The sequence below is a fragment of the Balaenoptera borealis genome, assembly GCF_965194805.1.
Source record: "Balaenoptera borealis genome assembly, chromosome: 13".
NCBI lineage: Eukaryota > Metazoa > Chordata > Mammalia > Artiodactyla > Balaenopteridae > Balaenoptera > Balaenoptera borealis.
The window spans coordinates 34,149,272-34,175,745 of NC_138870.1; the positions used below are offsets into that span (position 1 = coordinate 34,149,272).

At 34.9% G+C, this 26,474-nt stretch overlaps 1 protein-coding gene across 7 annotated transcripts in view; it reads left to right on the plus strand.

Annotated features, from left to right (window-relative positions):
• Nucleotides 1–21,886, plus strand: part of CNTN1 (contactin 1) — a 363,526-nt gene extending 341,640 nt beyond the window's left edge. For all 7 annotated transcript variants that reach the window (XM_082349364.1, XM_082349361.1, XM_082349362.1 and 4 more), the window contains one exon: nt 21,684–21,886. In XM_082349364.1, coding sequence (XP_082205490.1) covers nt 21,684–21,760 — 77 coding nt within the window. In that variant the 3' untranslated portion in view covers nt 21,761–21,886. The remainder of the gene's footprint in view (nt 1–21,683) is intronic.
• Nucleotides 21,887–26,474: the final 4,588 nt, after the last annotated feature.

The following is a 26,474-nucleotide window of genomic DNA, read 5'->3' on the forward strand; positions in this document are numbered from 1 at the left end:
TATCAGCAAAATTACAGTCTTACTAAATAGTAATCTGTTTATTTTACCTTGTTTGCATATACCAAGTTTTGTGGAATATAAAGTTTCAACAAATATTATAATGGGTCATAATATTATGCATCAACAAATTAGTCATAAGATGGGTAATCTTGTGCAATGGTATATCTTAAATGTATAGTTTTAATTATTAGTAAACTCAATTTTGCATTTTATGAATGTTTATATATTGGTGGCTTAAAATATTACATTAAGATATCTGTTCTGTACACTCAAATGGGTTGGAAATATTCTATAATCCTAAGGGAGGAATATTAGGATAAATGTACCTCCCCTCAAATTATAAGATATTACTTTATATTCTCTCCTGAAAGAAGAGCAACAAATAAGTGAATTAAAATAATTATATTATCTTAAAATGATATATACATCAACCATTAAAACACCATTTCAAAATTAATTTTCCTATGAAAAATTATAAGCTCTCTTGAAATTTGTAATCTTCTTAGGAAAATATAGAGGCAATTGTCTGTGCTGAGAAAGAGAGTTGGGTTTTAAATTTTCTCTCCTGAGGTTTGACACTTATTCACTGTAACATAAATCTGAAAACCATTTAGAAAAGAAAATGAGTTTGTTATTTTTAAAAATAAAATCCTACAAAATTCTCGCAAGTAGAACAGGAAACCTTTAATGCTCCAATAAGAGAGAATATAACTCTTAAACTGGAAAGTGATATATCAACATATTAAAATGGTCCATTTGATAATACATTAGGGACCAGCTTTAGTGATTGATGAAGGAATGTTTAGGTCTCAAAGTACTTCTCATAGTTGAGTACGGCTAAAAGCCAGATTCTTTGGTAGGTTATTCACAGTATAAACACAATGTAATGAAGCAAATGACATTCCAAGGGCACTTTCTACAGACACCTTCTGCAAAATGAGCCAGATAAAGAGAAAATAAATCATTTGGAACATAATCCAAGAGTATGAATTTCTCCATCCAGTAGTCTTTCTTCTACAACCTATCACTCCAGGCAGACCCTGAATAATTGCCTCTCATCTCTAAAGCAAATCGCCAGCCTTCCTCCCGTGGCTGTGAGAAGCAGAAAGAAGGAAGGGTGTTTGTTGTACATTACAGAGGACTCAGGAAGAGTCAAGGATACTGTAGATTACAAAGGAGTAGTGCAACAAGACACTTAGCCCAGAGTCATTGCCTCAAAGTCTAGATATACCTGGAAGTTCTGAAATCTTTGGATATCAACATGTGTGGAGATGATCCTTCCAATGTCCTGGCCTCTTAATTCCTGTTTCTTGGTGATCTTGCCCTCTGCCTGCCTCAGCCACCCACCCATGATTACAGTCTAGACAGGGCTTCACAGACTTGAATGTGAATTAGAACTTGAATGGTCCTTGAAACTTGACTGAGAAAGAATTAATAAAAAATTTTATTAATTTCTAAGTAAAATTTATGATTTCTTCAAATATGAATTTAAGCTACAAATCAGTATCACCAGTAACAATCCCAGATATTCTCATATAATAGTTCACCTGTTGCAATATCGCTTCTTCAAAAAATATATTTATTAGACTGTATCCTAGTTCTTATTATGTAATGTTCTAATAAGCACACTATTTCATGTGTTAACAAACATATATTTGTTTTCTTGATATTTTAAAAATGCATTTTAATATAATGTGTTTCCTTTTAACTCTATGTATTGTATTTTATGTACATAAAAGCATTATTTTCAGTGTTCTCAGAGATTCACAGGATGCCAAGGTGTCTATGACACAAATATCCTCTCAAATCTTGGCTTTACCAATAGCTACAAAAAATTAAAAATTTAAATTTAAGCTTTTATTCTCTGACCACTAACTGTTATCTTTCCAGTTTATTCCTTCAAATCTCCTTCCATCTCCAACAGTTCTTTCACCCTCCCCCACCCAGACCTGCCATTGACCCTATCACTTGTTTTCCTTTACCTCATTCTCCTTGATGTCCTCAGCTGAGTCCTTAAAGAGCTCAGATTCCATAGTTCATAATTAAAACCACTGTACCTTGCCTCATTCTCTCTTTATGCTCCTCACATGGTTGAATCCAAATTTTGATTAAACACAACTTTCCTCATATTTTATGCCTGCATACAAGCAGAACTCCATGTGCTCCCACCAAGATCTCCTCTTCAATCCCCATCCCCAACATTAACTACTTCCCCAGCACTATTGCCTGGAGACCCTCAAGTCTAACAGATTAATACTACCCTGTGCCCCATTTTCTGGCATCATTTCTGTCCAAACTTAATTCTTAAAACCTTCCTACTCTGCCTCTGGAATTCATTATCAGTCATCAGTAGTCTCCTATAATATTCATCTCTTCACTGAATGTTTCCTTTACCTTCTTAATTTATCAGAAACCTTACTTCCGCCCCCCCCCCTCGCCACTCCCAATGATGTTGCCCCTCCTGCAGTCTATTCATACACCTTGAACACTGGGCCTCGTGGCAAGATAGGTGCTCTCCTTCCTTCCTGATGATGCTTCCATTGTATCCTCCTTCTTTCTTGCCCCAAGTTCCCTGCTTAGAACCTCATATCATCTGCTTCTCTCACTTATTTCCCCTTCCTGAAGCTGTCTATGAGTACCTGAGATCTTTCCTACTCATTCCTTGAAGATTTTGGTGCACAGATCACTGGCACTCTCTCCAACACTTCTTCTCTCCTACCTTTTGCTGATTTCCATATACATGTCGATGATCCTTACATCACACTGTTCTCTCAGTTCTTTGAAACACTTACTCCAATTTGTGTTGCCCTTGCCATGGCTCCACTTTTACCCTTATCACTGCTGTCTTCATAATCTCAAATATTCTCGTCTCTGAAAGACACCTATCTTTCTTCTCATTTTTTTTAGTACTCAGATTCCTGAAATATTTTGACACACCAGGAACCACAAACCCTTTATCTCACCACTTTTCCTATGTCCCCTACCTTTCTCAATCTCTCCATATCTAACTGAAATCGTACAGCCATAAATTATCATTACTCCTTGGCGTACATACCGGTACCCTTTTACTTCTCTCACTTCATCATACTCACTTGGAAAAATTGTGGATTAAATCTAACTGTCCACTTACTCAAAACCTACACTCTCATATTTAATGGTGGCTAGAGAAAAATACCCCAAATTAAGACTGGTTACACCTTGAGCTCATGACCATGTCAAGTGGACCCACAGTGCTCTTGGGCCATTCCACTAGGTTTTCCTAGTACCTTTATTCTTCTCTCCCTTAGACAACAATTACATACATCCTTCTCCTTCCTTAAATTTCCAAAGTATCTTTCCTATGTTCCCTTTTTAGTCAATAACTTGCTTCCTGTTTCCCTGAGAAAATAGAAGGAATTGGAAGCAACCAACACATAAATATGTGTCCATGTGTTCTGCCTTCCTTCATAATGCCCTGGCTGAGTTCCATATTCTTATCTAATGTCAGCCATCCACATGTGAGCCAGATGCCATCACCTCTTGTTAATTCATGAATATTGCTTCCGCCATTCTTTCTTTTCTCTTCTGCATCATTTTTCTTTTTTCTGTTTGATTTGTCTCATCACTATGCAAGCATTCTGCAATATTGCCCATTGTTCAGGGAAAACAAAAACAAACAAACAACAACAACAAGAAAAAAGGAAAATCTCCCCTTGTAACTAATGCATTGTTCTATGATTTTCTATAGAGCAAAATGCAAAAATAATTTGTCCCTCTTCAGTGTTTCTAATTCCCCTTCTCAAATCATATTTTGAATTTGCATCCTCCCAACACTCTATCAAAATAGCCCTTGTCAAGATCACCAATGACCTTCATGTTTTTAATGTAGGAGTTAGTTCTCTCCTACTCCATTTCTTAGCAGCTTGAATACAGTTGATCACTTTCTCCTTCTTGTCTTTCTGGGCACCAGTCTCTTGTGATTTTCCTCCTCCCTAATAGGATGCTGTTCTACGTCTCTTTTGCTGGTTCTTGATCATCCTTCCAATAACTCTTTCCTTCTTAGTCCATAAGCAATCTTATTGTTTCAAGACTATAAATGCTAAAAACTCTCAAACATAAATCTCTGATTTATCCAACTGTCTAATCACTATCTCCACTTAGATATCTAAATTAAACTTTTTTCTTTATATATATGCTTTTCCTACACTTTCACCTGTCTCAACAATGCATCTCCAGTCTTCCTGGAAGTCATCTTTGACTTCTTTTTTCCTCTTATATACTAGTTTCATTTCATCAAGAAATCCTATTCGTTTTACCACTAAAATATATCTAGAAACCTCCACCTCTGCTGCCACCATCATGATCCAGCCATCATGCTTTGTCTCCAGGATTATTGATTAGCCATCCAACTGTTTTCTCTGCTTTGCGCTTAGCTACAACCCTACAATTCATTCTCAGAAGAACGACCACAGTGATCATTTTAAAATATGTCAGGTCTTATCTGTGCAAAAACCTCCAATGACTTTCATCTTCTCAGAATGGGACTAGATCATATTCATACTTATATTCTGTCTGATTTTTGTCAACCTTGGTCATTGCCATTAACTTTCTAGCTCATAAATCATAAATCTGTTTCTGTGTGATTTTAAATTGGTTTTCCAATATCTTGAAAATTTGCAAATTTAACTCCTCTAATCAAGAGGCCTACAATATTCTTATATATTTGTATATATTTTTATTATTTATATGGTTTGATTATTTAGCATAGGTATGTTCTATATTTTACATGTAGAATGGGAACAATAGTGTCCGTATTTTTTGTGAGTAATAAATAATAATAAATAAATAAATTAATTAAAATCTATTTTCATGTACCTTACATCTTTGCCACCCAATTCCAAACAGAAGAATGATTGGGAGAGATAATACTCTGTACCAAAGTTTCTCAATCTTTTTTCATTATTTTTCTCCCTAATAAGCCTTTTTACATGTTTTTTCTTAGCAGCTGTTACCACCCGTGAAATTTTAATACCACAGAAATACTGCATATCTGTTTATGTACTGTAGCCCTTTGGAGATGCAAAAACCATTGTAATAGCCCAGATATTTTTCACCTCACAAGAACCAATTTTCACCTCCGTGGAAGCCATATTATCCCTGTAGAGAATGCATGGACTATGGAGATACCCCCTTCCATCCATTCCCAGGAGATCCATCAATTTTATAAACTGATCAATCCAAAACTTCAGTGAGCTGTGTCTTTAGAAGACAGTGTTTTCCATCTTCATAGGATTGATTTTTGTTGAATTGTACTTTGGTATTGTGCTATTGGCTTATATTGAGGAACATTATAGGAAAAAACCAACAAAAGCAAAAAACAGTTACACGAAATCTGCTACCATATTATTCCTTGATAGTTGAGGATATGTTTTGCTGTACTACAGTGTCCTCCTTTTATGGAAACATTATTGAAAATTTTCTCAGGTGAGGCTGAACCTAGAGAAGTGAACACACTGGGCCAGGCTAATAAATAAATATTTTAAAAAATGTTTGATATTTAATATTAAATCAGTATTTTTCAAATTCCTGTACACAATTTAATGGAGAAGGTGAGATCTTATTAGAGGAAGTATATGAAGGAAGACCGCTTCTTTCTGAATACTAGAAAAATTTATCTCCTCAACACCACCCCATGCTTCACTCACACACACACACACACACACACACACACACACACACACACACAAGAAAAATTCATACAGCTAAATAAATCCATTGTCCTCTGTAGGCACCTTAGATTACTTACTGGACCATATTTAATAGGAACCTTATTCTCCACACATACATACTCTAAATAGGTTATCAATATCTTCCTTCAATACAGTACTCTCCTTTAGAAGATCTAGGGGTGATGGGAGGGGGAGAAGATGCATTTCCAGTATTGTGTAGCATCCTTTATCTCAGGTACTGCCCAGCTAGACTGTCCCTTAATCTGCATCCTTTCTCTGGTCTGAGGACCAGAAGTAGAACACTTTTCTTGAGCACAATACTTGTTTTTATCTTTCAGATAATCAACTTTATGATTGATCTATTTTTCTATTTGAATTGCCTGGCCAAAACTCAGTGCCATATTTCCAACATACCTTCAGCAAAGTATCAGTACATAGAGCATTGTATATTTTAACTGAATATAGGTGAATATGGGTAAAGTGTTTTTTAATAGTAGCATTAGTGTGTTGTTGCTATTTATGTATCATTATCTCGGCTTTGTCTCATTTTTCCTAAACTTATTTCCCTTCCCCTCAATTAATATTTTTTCTTTATCATAATTTATGTATCTTTGTAAACTATCTTAAAGCCTTTTTAAAATGAGGTAGCATATAACTCATAAGTAAATATTTATGTTGTATTCTCCAAAGAACCTGGCAAAGAATTTTGACTCAATATTTATTTTTTCAATTAAACTAGCAAAAATAAGTGATCTAAATTAATACTGATGTACTAAAATGCTTCAAAGACTTAGATCATAAATGCCTTAAGAACATGTGTTGGCCCTCTAGAACTATAAGACACATGTATCTGATTCCCAATATATGCTTTATGATTAAAATGTAAGTTAAAAAGAATTCTTAAAACATATAAAGTCATAAAGAATGTATTGTAAAATGTAAGAGCCAATAAAATCTAAAGAAAAAATGCTAAAAAATGAAGAAAAATTGACGCAATTTAAAAGTGCTTATATTTTTAGTATAATAATTTTCATGACAAATGGAGAACTGACATATGTGATTCTAAAATTACAAAGATATTGTAATCCAAGGAGCAACCCAAAACATAAAGCAAACACATTTAAAAGAAAAAAAGATTGGAAGCATAAAAAAATAATGCCACCACGTTTGAAATACATAGCCATCATAATTCTTATATTCTTCCAAGTACATCAAGTAATTTAGTAACTTCATGTATTCTAAGGTTTTTGAGAAATCTTTGGTTTTTATAAATGAAAACATGTTCTTTCTTTTTATACTGTCACCATAAGTGGCTGCCTAACCCTCCAAACATAAATATATTGTCATGGGTACCTAATATCCAAAGTGAATTTGATGTAGAGAATAAAGTACTACACGGATAAGTTATTTAGCTTCTGTCTCTTATGTTTTCACTGAATATATTTTTCTGCTGATAACACAGCGTTGGTCCTTTAGAAGATTGCTCATTTCTGGGAACCCTGGTTATTTTATGGTTTTGTTAATAACTTTGCCTTTTATATGGATGATTTTGATAGTTGAACACATCTTTTTGCAGCTCTTTGAAGCCACATATTATTTTGTGTTTTTCTTAGGATTAAAAAACTGTTTATCAAAAAATTTTAAATGATTATTAATATATTTAAACTAAGGTATATTTAAATTACATTAAAAAAAGATATCTCATATTTATTCAGTTATTACACTTTTGTAGAACTTTAGGTTCAGTTAAAAAATAAGAGAATTATTTAACATAGAGTTAAATGATGAATATTTATTTGACTAAAATTTGAGATTAATAAAGTTAGTAATTAGTAATAAATTATGCTAGGAGTTCCAGCATTGATATTGGGAAGAAAAATAAGGCATATATTTTACAGGCAATATTAAATTCAGTGTTATAAGTATTTCCTAGAGCACATTAGATTGTAATCATTTCTCTATAAATCAATGATTATTGTCAATGCCTAGTATTCTAGATTATATGTTTTGCTGTCATGTCAGATGTATGAGGCAATGTTAGCTAGGTAAAAGATGGAAAATCACAGTGAGAATATGATCAGACAGTTTTTGCTTTAGCAAGAAATGAAATGGTATTCTCTCCTTTAAACTTGAGCAAATTTCTTGTCTTTAAAACTAACCTATTGATAACATAGGCAAGAATGCTTATCACAGTGCATAGAAATTACTCAATAATTTTATTTAATCTTCAGCAGTTACAGTGAACAGTACAAGCCAGTACATGAATAATGTACTTTACACAGAATAATGTCTTCATACCACATTATCAATTGCTATGTCATATTTAGAGAATTATTTTTTTAGTGACAAGATGAACTAAATGTATTTATATACATTTAGATTTATATTTAGAGATTGTCAAGTCATAGGATGCATTTGTGCAAATTTGATAAATTCTTATTTATTTGTGTTAATTTTAAAATACCACGTCTCTAATGTTTAATATATTTTCTATACCGATATGCTATATGGTCAGTGAAGAGTATATCCCCTGTGGCTTATCCTCAGGCTTTTAAAAAGTAGATGGAATGCAACATCGCCAGTTTTAAACAAAAGATTTTGCATTTTTCCAAGTAGCAGATGTTTCTGTTGTGGCTATTTTCCCAGGTTAATAACTTCTCTGACATTGAGCAACTATATTTGAAATACAGTCTAACAAAATATATATTCATCTTCTATTAAATTTATGTTCAAGAAGATCATGATGAAATATCTTCTTAAATTTTAAAGGATTTTCATGTTTTTATAATTTTGGAGTGTTCTATAGATTAATGAAATGGAAATTAATATCTCTGAGGGGATTAACTATAACTAAGTTAAATTAGATTATTATAAAGCAGTGGCTTAGAATAAGAGTTTATTTCCTTTTGAATATCAAGGATTACTTTTCATTAGATTCTCTGTTTTTAGTATGCATTTCTTGGTAAACATTTTATTATCACAATAGAAGGGCATTTGCGAAGCACATACATATATTTTGTCCCATCTCTTCTTTCTTAGCTCAGGTCCCTTTTCCTCCAGAAAACTCCATTTGTGCCACCACCTGCAGCTGCCCCTCATTTCAGTTTTGTGTCCATGGTGTCTTGGGCATTCTGAGTACAAAAAACACTGCAGTGTGGTTGACTTGTGATTCAGTTGTGATCTCCAGGGGGAAGAAAGGCTGTTTCTGCCCTAGCACTGGGCAAAATAGTAGTAGGCTCTCATTATGTGTAAATTGAATTCATGAACAAATATTAGGCAGTTAAGCTCTTTCTATTCTATGAAAACTTAGAGAAGCTATCTTAAAAAGAAAAAAAAAATAGAAGCAGAGTTGATCAGAATTAAATTTCAATCACATCCAGATGGTTACTGCCTACTTAGCTAAGACATCCAGTAACTCTAACTACAAGGTAGATCATGTCTGTGTACCTTTCTCATCAGTGACTTCCTTCTCTGTCTTCTCAGCTTCTAGTTGGGGCATTATCTCCTAGGGTCTGCTCTTACTTTAAAAGAAGCAGAGGCCTCACTTCAGTACCTAAGGTTGGTTTTCAAGTTTGTACAACCTTGGAAATCCAGAGTGGTTAAATTGTAGTCAGTAGACTGTGATGCCTCATGGCTAGTCTTGAAAGGTTTTCTAGATCTTAGTTGTTACCTTGCAAATGCCCTTCAGTTTGGGCTTGGCCCAGTACCTTTTCCTTCCTGAGTCAAGTAAAGAATTCTTTGGAATGTGGCCTGCAGCTACCACAGATAAGTGGCAATCTATTCCTTGACAAATGGAACAGATCAGAAAAACAACTTCCCAGTAATTTCAATAGGAAGAGCTTCCAACTCTGAAGTATTTTTATATAATAGCAATGCACTTTCTGTACCTTTTATTGTTATAAGACACAATTAGGTAAAACTATCCTCATTTGACTGATGAAGTAACTGAGCATCAGAGTTTAAGTAACTTGCCCAGAATCGCATTGCTGTTAAAGTGAGACGCCAGGATTTAAATGATTTATAGCTCTAATACATGTACTCTTAATCTCTATACTATGTCCAGAGAAGATTAATTTTGTGTGGCAATTTTTAACAAAAACCTGATACTGGGAAATGACATGGCACAATGGAGGATAAATGAAAACACCAGAAATACCAAGGTCTTTCTATAAGTAATTCATTATTGCAGAATAAGTAATAAATGCCAGATAGGAAGAACTGAGATTTCCAGCAGCCAAACACAAACCACATTTTGTTAACTAGGTAGACAGGACCTGTCACAGCCTCTACCATTATCTAATGAGGCAGCATCCAAATGGTCATTGAAAAAGTTAAATAAACTCAGATTACTTTCTTTTAATTATTTAGACTCTATCTGTACAAGTGGAAAATTCATCTGATTTAAAGTTAAAATTCTTAAAGCACAAATTATGTATTCAAATTAAAATATTATCTAAATATGTCCCTTTAAAGGAACAGTCTTGTTTTCCTGGTCCAAGATTATATTCTAAACATAGTTGCAACTTAAAATTGGCCAAAACACTACAGAAAGCAAGAAAGATGTTAAATAACACTTAAAAGCTCACAAGTTTATTAGCAGAACTCTCACAAGAGGAAAAAATAGCAAAGTTTTAGTGTGCAACTAATTTCTCTCAGTGAATTCTATTTCTTTTTTGATCCAAATTATAAAATAACCTCTGGCTAACAGTCATCCTCAGAATATGGACTATCAGTGAAAGGCCTTGTTTGTTCATATTTACATCTTGAGCACTCTACTGGATGTTGGTTAAATGGGATGATTGCTTGATTTTGAGTCTACAAAGAAGTGGAGATTTGATAGGGAAAACAATTCATTGCACCACATTTTCTCAGGAATGGTCCTTCTCATACATGCCTAGAGAAAGAGAGATCATGGTTAGAATGACAGCAGAGGGGGGTCCGAAGAAGGACCATTAGTTCAACTCATTCAACAAAAATGTACTGAGCACCACGTGTCTTAGGTAGGACTTGGTCCCTGGAGGTTGGAAGATGAATAAGAACATGGTCCCTGTTCTTAAGGAACCATAAAGTCACAGATAAATAAGACAGGTGAAAAAATAATTGGCAGCACAATGTATTAAGTGTTGTACAAGCAAGCACTGAGGAGGAAGTCATTAAATTCATGCACAGTTACCTAAAAGAATGATACTTTGATGACTCTTTTAAGATCAATGAGCATTTTCCAGTCATAAACAGGGGTAATAGGGCATATGAGTTTGAGGAAACAAGTGTTGACTCTGAGAATACGTAAAAATGGCATCACATTCAGTGAGTCTCTAATGCAGGATTCAAAAAGTAGAGGGAGATAGTATAATTGGAGTATAGGTTATATACAGACTGTGAAAAGGGAGCAGATTGGATTTGTGGGTTTTGGTTTTTTCATCTTTTTACTTTTTCTTGTGTTTAAGTAAGAGGTGACGAGGTCCTGGATCACTATGGCAGAGAGAGGAGAGAAAGTGGAGCAGAGAGATTCTAGAGCGATGTTGGAGACGGAATCAATTGTACTTGGTGACCAAGACAGTGTATTGCAAGTGAGGGGAAAAAGCACTTTGAAAATGACTCTATGTTTAACATTCTGATTTCATGGCAATCATTAACTGAGCTAAGTAATTTAGAAGGATGGGAAAATGCTATAAGAATAAGGATGGAACAGATGGTGTCAAGGGCAAGAGAAGTGGTGCCCTGACAAACTCTGAAGAACCTAATATGGAAAAGCCAGGGAAGGGAAACAAGAGGTAAGACAGTACAGGTGAAATAAATGTCAAAGCAAATCATTGGTCTCAAACTTCTTTCTAGATTTTATATTTCTTTCAATATCTTGAAAATTAATTATGTTATTTTAAGCATATTAGTATATCATTATCAATCAACATCCAAAAGTCCCTCTGTATAAAACACACTCTCACGAGTCATAGAGACACAAGGCACAAGTCTTATGGAGAGATAGTCAATAATGACTACCAAAATTTTATAATGAAATGACTGGGAGAAGACTGATATTACTGGTTAGAAGTATAGATGTTGACAAAAGAATTTCAATTTCCCCTCACAGTGAGAGAATTTGACTTGTTCAGTATAAACAAAATGGTTTCTTAAAGCATTCCCCAGAATTCCTGTTGGTTAGCAAGGAGTAACTACTCTGTTGATTTTTTAAAATAAACTCCTTACAGACGTAATGAAAGTCAACCTTCTTTTTTTCCACTTTTTTTAACCTAAAAAGAATTTGGAAAGAACTTAAAATTTCAGGGTTTAACACCATGAAAACATGACTAAGAATGAGCCTTCTGGAAACTCTGAAAAATATATAAAAAGAACAAAAATTCCATGTAGATGCCATCCAAAGTGATTGAAATTATTTTATATCTTCTACTGAATAAGCACAAACTCTTAGAAATCCTTTGGAGTAATTAGTGTTGATTTCAGCCAGTACCTCCTTACATGTTTCAGACTATTGTGAAAATAGCTGAGAAATTGTTTCTTCTGTGAAAGTACAAAAAGAAGATTCAGTTGATTTTGATACTCTTAATAGTTGTGAAGATTCAATGAATTCAGACTGTTTCTTATAAGAACTTCATGTGCATGTGGAAAAACAGAGAAGCACCAATTAATCCTTGCTCATAGATGGATGACACTGAATCCTACAGTAAGTAGGGGGCCTACAGTAAGGCCCCGAGGTCTGACAAACAAATGAGTTCAGGATTATATTAGGGATGAAAATCTTAAATAACAAAATACCACCTCAAACAGGTGAGTCATTCATTTGTCATAGCCCCAAAGCAAAGCTGAATCAAGAAAAATCAAATGGGACTTTTGCTCTGGTTTGCCCTGGGAAAGCTTCCCAGGTATTTGTGACTCTGAACCACCACATGAAACCAGTGGGGGACTAGGATCCTTGGCTGTTGTGACATGGGGGTGTTTATATACTGATAATAAAATCCAACTCTCAACTCATTACATTGAGGAAAGTTGGACCACTGCATTGTCTGGCCTTATTAAGAAGGATTCATGAAGCATCTGTGGGGTAGAGAAAATAGCACTGGGCTTAGAACCAGGTTTTAGTTCAATGACAAATTTTGCCTTGTGCTAGGTGGGCAAATCTGACTCTTAGACCTTTAATCTGCAAATGAGGATAATGAGACATACTTCAACTGTATTATAAGAATTAAACAAAATAACATGTTGCAAAAGTTCCCTGGACAGAATAGGCACTTAATAAATTAAAAAATAATAATAATCCATTGAACAAATATTTGTTGAGGACATGCTGTAGACCAGACTGTCCAGAAAACTTATGAATAAATGATTTAAAGAAATCTTCTTATTATTCTTATATCATAGCTATCTGTACATTTAAATTTTTGGAGTTTTCCTCACAGATGAGGATTTGATTTAAAAGAAAAGCAGAGGTAATACTTAAATTGAAATTAATCTGCATCTATACTTTGATAAAACCTGACATGTGAATTGGAAACCACCCCCAGGAAGGCCAGCTGGGTGAATGATGGCTTCTAGTTCCGTCCCACAAAAGAGTCACATGAAACTGGATATAGTTGCCACTTTGGGGCTCACAATGCCAAAGCTTAACAGGGGCTTTTCTGTGTCATCCCATCCTCTCATCTCTTGAAAAGCCTGCTGTTCTAGGCAAATTTAAAAGGCAAAATACCTATCCTTTCCTAGAACTGGGGAATGATTTGTCCCACAAATATTGGTACTAGAAATAGGCATGCAAATATGTGTCTGCTAAAAATATGTCATCTCTCCTATAATTTTAGGGATGCCTAAACAAAATAGACCCTCTATGAATAAATAGTCATGATGTCCAGGAGCATGATAGACTAAGCCTTTTTAGTTCCATGGTCTCACCTACAAGCAAACGTTGTGCCCATCATGACCTTGAGCATGAGTATTAAAATCAGCAAAAGATCCTTTACTCAAATTTATGTAAAAGAACAACTAAGAAAACTTCAGTGGGCTTTGTGAGAAGACATACCTGCCTGCTTCCCTTTGTTTAGCTTTCTTTTGATTACATACACTGATAAGTTTAAGGAAAATTGACTGTCATGACCAACTAGTTTTACTCTTAGTCTTCATTGTCAGTACCGCAAAACACCAGTTGTTCTCCTAAAAATGTAAAGTGGCAAAACTATAGAAGAAGCAAGTATGTCTGTGGCAGATGTAGGAGAGGTGCAGGGAGCAGTACTTCTTCTTAAGTAAACCTGGTAGGGTATGTGTCTGTAGCTCCTGAAGATGTCTAGGAAGTCTTAGTCATAGATGTGCTCAACTGGGCCCTCAAGCCTAGCACTAAAGAGGAACCATTAGCCTTGGCATGGAGCACACACAAATTTTTCAACTTTTTCTCTGGCTCTACTTGTTATCGCTTTGCCTCAAAAACTGATTGGGGAAAGGCAAGGCTGGGGCAGTGGAGGGAATAATTTAATATTTGTTTTTATGAATATTGCAAAATAGAATGAGCATCTGAAAGTCCCCAGGCTCTCTAAATTTTATTGATGTTGAGAAAAACTGATTCCAGTCCTAGTTTGATGCATTCCGCAAAACCAGGGCTAGCCACGTAAGAATATTCTGCCAAACAGCTATTTCCAATACCAAATGAGAAGATGATCTAATAAGCTGGCTCTGGTTGTTTGTGAATAAAGAACTTGAGTGTTATTTGTTAAAGATTTTGTATAAGTTGTGGAAAATATTAAACCCATGAAATCCATTATATGTATGTTGACCATTTTATAGAATAGGAGAGAGTTCTGAGTCTCTTATGTCTCATCCCATGCTTAGTGTATTCTCATATTCACTAGATAATAATTTTTAAATGAACACACTAAATTTCATATTTCAAATTCACAATTATCAGATGGCGTTTACTATGTATTTTTAACTTTTTTTTCGTTTAATTATCACAAATATCCTGCTGTGGAAATATTGTACTCCTCATTTTACAGATAGGGAAATAGAGGCTCTGAGAGATTAAGTACCTTGCAGAGGTCACACACTCAAGTGAGGGCAACAGTATTCAAGTAGAATTCTTTCTAATGCCAAGTCTCAAGCTTTTGTGAAAATCTTACCTTGCATTTCTAAAAAAGTAGGTAAACCAGTTTTAAAAGTCCTCAGAATTATAGTCTCATCTTGCCCAAAAATTATATCAAAATTAGGTTATTTAGAATGTGTTTGTTAGCGAATGGACTGTTAGAAGTTACTTTTATATTTCCCAGCAAATAATTGGTCATCACTCTATTGGAGATGCTTGATCCTTTCTCAAAGAAGAAATGCATCCTTGCAATCTAACATTTCCTGATAGGGAAAGGACCAGAGTAAGGAAAGTATATGACTGCCAGGATAAGCTGTCAGCAAACCATACACCCTTGCCCAAAAAAACCCAAAAAACTATTTTGTTTGACATATGTGTTCATAATTGCCAAATAAGTAGGAGCAGCAAGATTAGTGGGTTTCACCAGTTTGAAAAAAACCATCATAACCACTATCACTTATATGATCAAGCTTTTAATGTATATATATAAACAAATAACAACTTTATCATAAATAAGGGGAAATATAACAAATATCTTTGCAAATTTTAGGCTCAGTGCTTGATATTCTTAAACACATTATGGTTTGCATAGAATCATAGGCTGATGGCAATGCTAGGAACCTAAGGAGTTATAATATTGAACCCTATCATTTTACAGAAGGAAAAATCCACAGCCTTGACAAGTAAAATGGCCAAAGATCACACCAGCCTCAGAGCCATATATTGAGTCCAAATATTCTCTTTTGCCCAAAGTTACACAACTAGCTATTGACAGAACTGCAAATAGGTCTTAAATTATCTTTTTTTTTCTTCTTCTTCACATAGCTTAGTATTTTGTTATCTCAAAGAAGCATAAGGAGATAAAATTCTCAAACACAGAATAAGCAAGCTGATACACATAGACACTATAATATAATAGATATCAAAGGCAAAAAAAATCATCAAATATAGAAAGTCTACTGTATCTCAAAGAAAAAATCCATTTTATTTTCTGATTTCTCTTTTGTTTTCGTTTCCAGAAACTCTTAAAACCGATTGGGGTAAATATCCATAACTCCATTTTGTCAAAAGCAGGTAGTTTTGCTTATAATAATGGATTTAAAATTGAATACTGTAACAGCATTTTCCCCAAGAGACCTATTTGAAGCAGAGCCAACTAACTTTTTAAAAAGATACGTCTTTTAATTCTTAATAAGCATTAGACAATTTATAAAAATAAAAATTCTGATATATGACCCAAAGAAAATTTTAACATTAACCTCACTGAGTTACAGGAGTTTTATTCCAAATTCTATACCAGTTTCTAGGCAAGGGTAAAAAATCAGGTGTGAATCAGGAAAAGGGTGGGGGGAATCATGAAAAAGAAAATATGAAAGGGAGAAGAGACATATAAGATAGAAATTCCAGAAATGAATTAACCAATAAAGAATCTATAATTGTTTTGTCTCAGACATTCTGTAAAATCCCAATAGTCAAGACAAATTTTGAAATACTTGTTTTTGCCTCAATGGCTTCACATCCTTCAAGTGTTAAGTCCTGAAAGAAAATTAGAGTACACGAGTTTTTTTTAAAATTTTCTTGGTCAGAAAATTCATTCATACATTAAATTATGTGTCAATATCTGAAAGTAAAAAGCAGCTCTTCCTCCTTTAACCTTTGTTTTCACCCATTTCTTCCACAAAATTTAAGAAAATAAGTGCCATTTTCTCATTTAAACCTCACAACAATCTAATGGGTAAACGGACACAAATAATTTTCCAAAGGGTACACAGCCAGTAAATGATAGACCCAGAATTGCCAATGGGTCAGGCTAACTCCAAAAACAAAGCTCGTAATCAATACCTGAGATCAGAAAGTGTTGACGTCTTCTTAAGCGACCCTCCTCGTTGGCCACAGTGATTGGTTGAGGGATGGGAACCTGTTCCAAGCTAGTTCAATCACACAAATGCACTAATTCAGCCACAGTATTGGTCTGAAAGTAGGTATATGACTCAGACTTTGCAAATAAGGATCTTTACTTGAGAGTTTTGTCACTGGAATTGGGGTAAAAAAAAATATCATCTCTTTGATCTTGAGAATGTATGATTGTGAACTTGACTCTCTTGTCTGTCTTGAGAAGTCAGTCTGAGAATGTGAGGCAATCTGCAAAGGAAGAAGACATGAAAGTCAGAAACGTGGCAGACGACACAGGTATTCAGTTAACTAGCTCTAGTTGTCCAAAAGCAGTGCAAAATCAGCTTTTTCTTCAGTTGAGTTCCAGTTACTTAAAACCAAAGATCCCAGACTACCATGTCACAGAGGAGATCAACTTGAGCTAGACTACTACAGAAAAGTCCAATATGCCCCATGTTTATAGGTGAAAGGACATTTCAGGAATGTTTGTGATCTAAAAGGACACAATGTGTGACTTGGGAACAGTAAGTAGACATATATGTCTCAAATGTAAGTTGTCTGCAGGGGACACCTGCCTTATCTATTGTTTTGCTTTGTTTTTATCCAACTACTTTTCAAAAAATACAGTGTAGGACTGTATAAAGAGATGAACAACATCAAATGTAGTATGAATCACTATCATTTACAGAAGTTTTCTACCATCTATGCACTTTTTGAAGTGCTCTACATAAAGCAGCTGTTTTCAAACTGTGATATGCAGAGCCCTACACATTGCCTGAAGTGATGGGCTTGGGGGAGTACAGGTACAAGCATGAACATAAAGGAGGCAACAAATCTGTGGTCTCCTGCCCCAGGCCCATCTTTAAATAAAGCATCCCCTCTCCCTGCTTGTTCAGTAAATGGGCTTCCACATGTGATTGTTTCTGAAGAAAGGTTATGCTGCTAAAATATATATAACAACCATTGATACACATCTTCTCCATACTCACAATAAAGTCATGAGATATATTACCCCTGTTTTATACTTGAAGGAACTAGGGCATAAAAATATTAAAGAACATGCTCAAGATGACCTAGCCAGTAAAAGGCAGAGGCAGTATTTGGACTCTCGCTTTCTTTGCCTGGTTCTAGAGCCCCATTACACTATTCCCAGTATTCCCTTACATCTCCTGCTAGGACAGTGACCTGCTTACAGACCCTCATATTTCCCTGTTTGTTCTCAAAATCTAAACAACCAAGGACCAGTTACAAAGCTGTAGTCTGATAGATAGTTGGACTACCTGTAATTGACTGGATGTAACAAGGAAACGTACCCCAGAGCAGTCGTGGAACACCACTCAAGTGGGAAGGAGAAACATCTTATGTAAGGTTTGAGTTCTTACTGAAGAATCCAGAGGAAGGTCTAAGGGAAGAAGCAATCAGTTCTGGATCAGTTGCTGTTTCTAAGATGAGGACAGGAGTATCAGGAATGAACTAGGGTTGGGAGCCGTCTCAAGGGGAGAGTAGTTAAGCAATTGGGTGTTCCTAGTGAAAGATGGGAAGAGTAAAGCAGGTATGGAGTATCACTGGTAACACAGCACTAGCCACTCAATGAAGGGGTCATTTGTGCATTTTCCAGCTGCTGCATGACCTTGGCAGTGTCTCCATTTAAGTTCAAGCTGGCATTATCTGTGTCTGTCATACTACTAACCTGAATAAAGGCAGGTGACTGTGTTCTTTTTCCCTCTGAGCTGATTTTTACTCTCAATCCCAAACAGACTTTTACTCTTATATTTCTCTAAACTTGCTGCTATCCCAGCAGGGGTTTTATTGGATTTGACAAATTTCAACAGCAAACACCCACTGATGTGTACCTAACACACCTAGTATATATGAAGCATACCCCTAGGCATGGGGATCAATCGTCTTATCAAAACGCTTTCTTCCCTCAGCCCAGGGTTATAAGGCTTTGAAGGAATCCAAAGTAACATCCTATTAAGACAAGCTGGAGAACCCCTTGGACTGAGCAGTAAAATAAGGCCTTTCTGATACTGCAGATTTTTAATATCATCTCTCTGATAAGAGATGCAGGTCGCAGTGGTTGACTTTGTCTTCTTTAAATCCCCGTGTCCTACCCCTTCACTCTCTCTCCCACTTTGTGCTCTGCAATCAGAAAAGGTTCAGGGCTTTTAACTGGAAGAATTATTCATATTATAACTTTATGGTTCAAGAACTCACTATATGCTGGGCTTGGTATTAGACAACACACCTGAAAATATGATTTGGATATATTCCCTGTCCTGAAGTTGTTCACAATCTAGATATATTAACAGGTGTGATTATAAACATGACACCACAAGGAGAAAATTCCAAGTATTAATAGTAAACATTAGCAATTTGGTTTGGACCATGGTGTCTAAACTTAAGCATCAGAAAAGAGATTTGTATTAAAAACTGACTAGAGGGGCTGTCTATTTAGCATAAAACCTGAAGAGATTGTTAAGCACTGCTTAATTTTTAATTAAATTTCTCTTCTCAATATATAACTCTCTCTAGCAGGAATCCTTCCTGAGGGAAAAATAAATCTGGGCAGTTTAGGTTAAAAAAAATCAAGAAATCCAATGGAAGAGACATAGTATTCTAAATTGGCCTTACATTTGTTCTTATAGGCAAAAGTAATTAACCAGACTGATGATTTTTTCATGTTTGATATTCAGTAGCTATGTGAAAAGCAAAATATACGTTTACTACATACCACGTTAAGTACTGAAATTATGCTTGATATACATTTTGTTAGATGGAAAACAAATATATGTTTTAAACCCCTCAAGAATATAGGGATCCCACATTTAAAATGACTTTAAATAGTAATTCAGTCAGGTCTCTAATTTGTGTTTGCAATGTGGAAGAGAATTGAAGATGAAGACCACAATTACATAAGCTTGAGCCATTAGAGAAATTAAATATAACACACATAAACATGAAGATTTTATTTTAAATAAATCAAATATCCTGATGTTGAAGCCACAAATTATGAAATTGTGTTTGGTTTTCATACTAACACCAAAACTTCAAAATGGCATCCACAATTGACTAACCTTCTTTCCGTGGCCACAGTTTGTACTTAGCCAACCCACATATTCAGGCAAATACATGAATGTGTACCCATCATTGATGTAATTCGTGGTCAAAGACAGAGCATTGCAGAGACCCTGTAGTCATTCTCAGACAAAGGTCTTCAGGAAAGATCTTTTAAATTAGGTCAAACAATGAAAGCTAATGTTTTTCTGTGTGATTAAGGTTTATTATTGGTCATCTTATTGAATAAAATAATACGTGGGCTGTGGCATAGTTTTTAAATATCTGTGTAGAAAAATAGAGGGAAAAATACTACAAGAATAAAGACACTTTGAAACATCTTAGGTGCTCTGCTTTCCCATATGTCATTTATTTTCCCCCTGTGCCCTTGCCTTGACACTTTAAGTGCGAGATGTAGTGTCCTAATGCTTTTCCAGAACTGGTACCTTTCCAAAGCTATCTATAGAAAGTGCCAGAGAGGTAGAAAGAGCATGGACTTTGGAGCCAGGCCAATCTGAGATCTAATCCTGGCTCTGCCTTCTACTGGCCACTGGCCTTGAACAAGTCATTTTACCTGAATCTGAGTTACATAATCTATAAAGTCAGGAAAATAAGATCTGCCATCATAAGCTATTGTATAAATGTCATAATACATATAAATGGCCAGTGTGGTGTCTGTCTTGTGGCTGTAGAACAGTGAATAGCAGCTATCATGGTCATTATTTGTGTCATCATTGCTACCGATAATGCCGTTATGCATTATCATAAAGAGGCTATAAGCAGCTACTCGAGGGATGTTTATATTGTGCTTGCGGTTCTGCCCTCACTTTTACCTTCACTGTCCTGCTCATTTCTAAGAACCCCTTTATCAGTGTCTGATAATGTTTAATCTCTTATACTTTCCATGCAGCACTGAATGCTGCTAACAGGGCAATAGCGGAATGCAGGTAGACACAATCATCTTCCACCTTACAGGGAGTATGACTGTGCCTTCAAGGACCAAATTCGAGAGAAATGGCCTTGAATCTTCCTAAACGTAAGAGGAATATTCCAAAGAAAGGTCTATTTAGGCAACTATTGATATAGTAGATAACAATGATTTAAAGTTTCAAATTTAGAGAATAAATTTCCCAAAATGGACACAAGTCTATTATATTTACAAGCTGTATTTTTTGCTCGTTGAAGAGAGCACCTAATAATTGTGGAGAGTTGAAAGGAAGAGTGTACCTTCTTGGTCCCACTTTTCAGCCCTTTCTCAAGAATTCCAGTGAAGCTGGACTTGGACCCATAAACTTACCTGACCACAGGAAGAGCCCTTCTAGGCGTCATTCAAGACATAATTTAAGTCTGTAGAATATTACATCATTTTTATTCTTCATTTACATAACATCTCTCAGGGCAATTGTTCTTTGGATAAAAATTTGAATAGATTATTTATTATTATCAAAAATACATTTCTAAAATCATTGCATATAAGCCCCTAAATGTTTTAAAACCATTAGGATATGAAATCATGTAGGATCTTCCAGTATACCTATGATTACATTGCCCCATGTAATGTTATTAACATTTTTGCTGCATCTCTTTATCTTATTTTTTCACAGCTTACTTACGATTTTTCACTTATTTATACATGTTTCCTGACCTAGTGCCTTCTGGTAGGAGTTTGGGACTGCTGGATCACAGGAAAAACAGAAACATTTGCGATCTTATTATCGTAAATGATTTATATGAGCTTTTGGTATAAACAGTCCACACAGTCTCACATGCAAAATCCTTGATCAAATATTTTTGTTTTTCTTAAGTCACTTAAGACTAAGTGAAGCTAGTATTTTTTTAAAGGAACCACTTGGGTTTCAGGGTTTCATAATACCCATAGTAGGGTAAATGAGCAACAGTGACTGTTATCAATGAAATAATATGCACTTTTTTGGTTTACATTATAGGTGCGTCCATCCTATCACCATGTCTTCTTGGCTTCCTGCTGCCTGCCCTTGGCATCCTTGTCTACTTGGAATTCTGAATGTGGCGTGACAACTGCTGCTCCCAGCCCAGTTCAGAGGACACCCTGCATCTCTGTGATGACTACAGTTCCTTCCAATTCCTGCAACTCCATCCTAAGCCAAATAAATTATACTTTAACAAACTATCCAACTGATTTACAACATATGTTATGACTGAGGCATTCAGGAACCCCTTCATCCAAAAGAATAAACTTTTAAATGGGTGTAAAATGATTTTTAACTCGTTCCAATATGCCTTATAAACACCACTTAACCTAATTCTGTGACAGTTGCATGATTTAATCCAATGGGACAATTTACAGTGTTCAATTCAATACCATAGGCTGTAGAGTGAAAGTAAAATCACCATACACAGGTGCTTTAAATTTAATAACAAGTTGTGAAATATAATAGAGGTTGAAACGTTGATTGTATGTGGTAAATATAAGAGTAATACAGTCTCTTGTACTATCCTCTCTGTTTTGGGTCCTGCATATTTTTGAATGGCCCCTATCATTCATGGCATTTTGAGTTTTCTTTAAAAAAAAAGTATAACTAAAGCATTTAACATAATTTCCAATAGCAAATCATTCTACTGAATGAGTTGGATGATTTTGAATATTGAAAACCAAATTCTAGAACTTATTTTCAGTATTCTTATTTTGGAAGTAAGTAATTTTCTAAATATTTGGTTTTCAGAATCAGTAATACTCTTAAGTTAGTTTTTTAATAGTAAAATTAATATACTACATGAAGTTATTTTTTACTTTTGTATTCTACTCTGACATTATTTTATGCTTTTCTTATCATCAATTTCAAACCTCAAAAAATCACAGCTCTTGTGTTAGAGTATCATCATGTTGCTGTATTTATTCATATGTGAAATGATGAATTTTGAGAAGTAGAGTGCTTCAATTTTTTAATTGAGATGTGACAGTCTTTACACAGCTAGGAATAAATGACAGTTAAGTGAATATCAGAATTAAATAATATTCTAGTGACTTTGTTTTTGTTCTTCATTCTAAGTAAAGCCTCTCTTTATTAAAGGTATGGAATCAAGAAATCACCTGTAGCTTGGAAAAACTACAGTATTCCCTATTTTTTTAAATTTAGTTTTAAACTCATTTCCTGCTTCAATGCAATACCGAAAACTGGCTATGAATACCAAATCAAGATGTTGCTAATGGTACTTTGAAGAGTATGCAAAACTGGAAGGCCGGGAGGAGACAAATAACGTGTCTGTCCAGTGGTCTCCCAAGTGTTGGTGCTTTAGGTTTTTATAAGTTGTGAAAAGGAAGATGCACATTTCTTCATTCTCCATGGTGTGCACGGAAATGTGTTTGAGTGTGGATGTGAAAGAAATCGAGTAATAAAGGATTAGCTGGCTTATGAAATAGTGCAATGTCTGATGCTTCAAGAGGTATAATCCTATTTTATTAGCACAACCTTGCTAGCTAATTAGAGATAGAGTTTATCTTTTTAGAAAGGATACCTTATAGGTTCATAAAAAAAATATTTACAGGAAGCAAAATAGATCTATTACTATTTTACCCCCCTTTCTTTAATTTGTATAATTTTTGTACTATATATCTATGTATAAATGTTTAGGGTTTTCATTATGAAAATACCAATAAATATTTCATTAGTTTACATTTAACTCTTTGTTATAAAATGAAACTTTTTAAAAGTAAGTGAAAGGGGTGATTCTCCAGTGGAAGTATGTCAACAGTCTTGAGATCGTTACCAGATTTCATAAAATATTTAATTATTTGAAAGAAAAACAAAATCTCTTCATACTTTAGGGAAACGAATACTCTGTGAGCCTTCTGTACAAATGTTTGTGTTTTCATTGTTACACTTTGGGGTTTTCCTTTTGCAATGTGACCCATGTTGGGCATTTTTATATAGTCAACAACTAAATCTTTTGCCAAATGCATGCTTGCCTTTTATTTTCTAATGTATGATAATAAAGAGCAAAACTGGTTTTGCATGAAATGGTTCTGAAAGGTAAGAAGAAAACAGACTTTGGAGGTTGTTTGTTTAATTTTAAATTTGTGGCAGAGATAAGGTAGATTAAAATCTCTCATACACCAATAACTCAAGCTTTTCATTTCCTCATACAAGTGTACAAATTTGACTGGGACCATCAGTTTTAAACTGTTGTCAAACTAACTAATGTATCATCTGCTTTAAGACGCAAGATTCTTAATTAAACTTTATATAGATATAGATACATCTGTTGTTTCTTTGTATTTCAAGGAAAGGTGATAGTAGTTTTATTTGATACTGATAAATATTGAATTGATTTTTTTAGTTATTTTTTATCATTTTTTCAATGGAGTAGTATAGGACTGTGCTTTGTCCTTTTTATGAATGAAAACAAATTATAAAGAAATAAATGTCTTACTGTTACCCAAGAAACAACAATTGTCCTTTCAATTTACCTGAAGTTGAAAATTCATTTTTAGAGGGTTTTCATTAAAGGTTTAATAGCATGGGAAAAAAACATTACATGTTAAACAGCAGTTCAATGTTTGAAGCATTCTACAAAAAATATACACACAAACATAGAGCTACACGCATACGCACACACACAGGCATTATTACAGTGAAATACTATCGCCTGGGAGATAACTTCAGTTTATGGAGAGGTCAGTGCATTTCACTCAATCTAATGCTGGACACTAAAGCAAGCTGCTAGATGCTGAAAAAATAAGAGACTAGATAAACCCTGAATGAACTGATACCCTTAATAGAAGAATTTACATAAAAGCATAACTCTACAGACAGGAATCTGGTTCAGGTAAAGCTTTCTCTGAGTCCTGAGCCAGACTGAGCCCCAAATTCTGAATGCCAGAGCTTCCTGTGTTTCTGGCTTACAATCCTCCCCTGTGTTCTGATTGTGATTTCTCATTGGCATTCTGACCTCCTTTCCTGTTTCATGAAGCTTGCTTCCACCCTGCATCCTGGTTTCCCTTTTAGACCCTGCCTCTGTTTCTTGACCTTAAGGATTATATTACTTCCATTCTAATATTTAGCTTTTGGTATTTGACCTTGGATTGACCCCATCTCTAATTCCCCAGGCTTTGGGAGATCAAAGCTTCTTTCTGTGAGAGCATTTTCCCTGTTAGCTGTTCTCAAACCTGGTCGTCCATCAGGATGACCTGGAGAATTTGAAAAAATAAAATAGATTCCTTAGGTGTTAGTTCAGACTTACCAAATCAGAATCTGGGCAGTGAGGCATAGGGATCTTTCTAGGTTGTTCAGGAGTGTCTGAAAAGGAGCCAGGTTTGAGAATCACAGATTTTCATCATTATTACAAGGTAGATTAACTGATGTTTTAAACTGAATCAACAATATTAACATCATGGACACATAATTTAAATATCTCTTAAGAAAAAAATCCATTCTCTTGGTTTGTCTAAAATGCTAATTTGTTCATTTGCTCTCTTTTGCTTCTACATCTTAAGTATCAAAAGGCTATATACTTTTTGTCTATTAAAAATATCCCCTAATTTGTTTGTGTCTAAAATCCAAGCAGCAGACTGAAATGCACTTCAGAAGATTTTTTTCTCTAGAGGAATGTGGATTTTACTTTTTTCTTTCTTTTTTCTTCAAGTAACTTGGAAAGTTAATTAAATTTTAATACCTAATTTCCTGAGTCTCTAATCTTCTGGAGATGCTTAATAAAAAGATTGATGAAAGGTGCCCCCTCCCCAACTTGAACATTTTTTTTTCTTCACAATGGGAAACATGGTGGTTTTGAATGAGTTGACTTTAAAATTAGTTGATGGGGAGGCCAAAATTAGGTTTCTACATTGTTTATCATATTTTAAAAACAGGTTTCACTTTTCAGTTACCAGTAATAGATTTGATGCTTGGGGAAATATACCAGTACCCATGATGCTATTACAGTTTGGCTTTAGAATTCAGTCAGGCTCATGCTAAGGCAAAACTGTAAAGTGAAAGAACTTGGTCTTCATCTATCCTATCTCCTCAGTTAGGCTCTTTTGCTTGATGGAAGCTGCCCTAAAAGCAATCCCCTATACCTTCATACCTTCTTGTATTAGTTTCCTAGGGCTGCCACACAAATGACCACAAACTGAGTGCTTCCAATAACAGAAATCTATCTCTTACAGTTCTGGAAGCTGGAAGTCAGAAATCAAGGTGTCAGCAAGGTTGGTTCTCTGAGGGAGAGTCTGTCTGTTCCGTGCCTCTCTTGTAGCTTCTTGTGGATGCAGGCAATTCTTGGTGTTTCTTGGTTTGCAGCTGCATGTCTCCAATCTCTGCTTCTATTGTCATGTGACATTCTCCCTTTGTATCTTTGTGTCTAAATTTCTCTCTTCTCATAAGAGCACCAGTCATTGGATTAGGGCCCACCCTAATCGAGTCTGACATCATCTTAACTTGATTACATCTGCAAAGACCTTATTTCCAAATAGATTCCAGCTGGATATAAATCTTGGTAGAATATTATTCAACCCAGTATACATTCTTTTCATCTTTTTAAAACCTGTATATGCCCCACTCACACTAATGAGGATATGATTGAAAAGCTGCTCTAAGCGTGCTTTCATAAAACATTTATGTTGATAACATACAACAGTATGGATGAATTTCAAATGCATTATGCTAAATGAAAAGAAGCCAGATTCAAAAGGCTGTGTGATTCCATTTATATGACATTCTGGAAAAGACAAAACTCTAGGGACAGAGAACATGTCAGTGGTTATC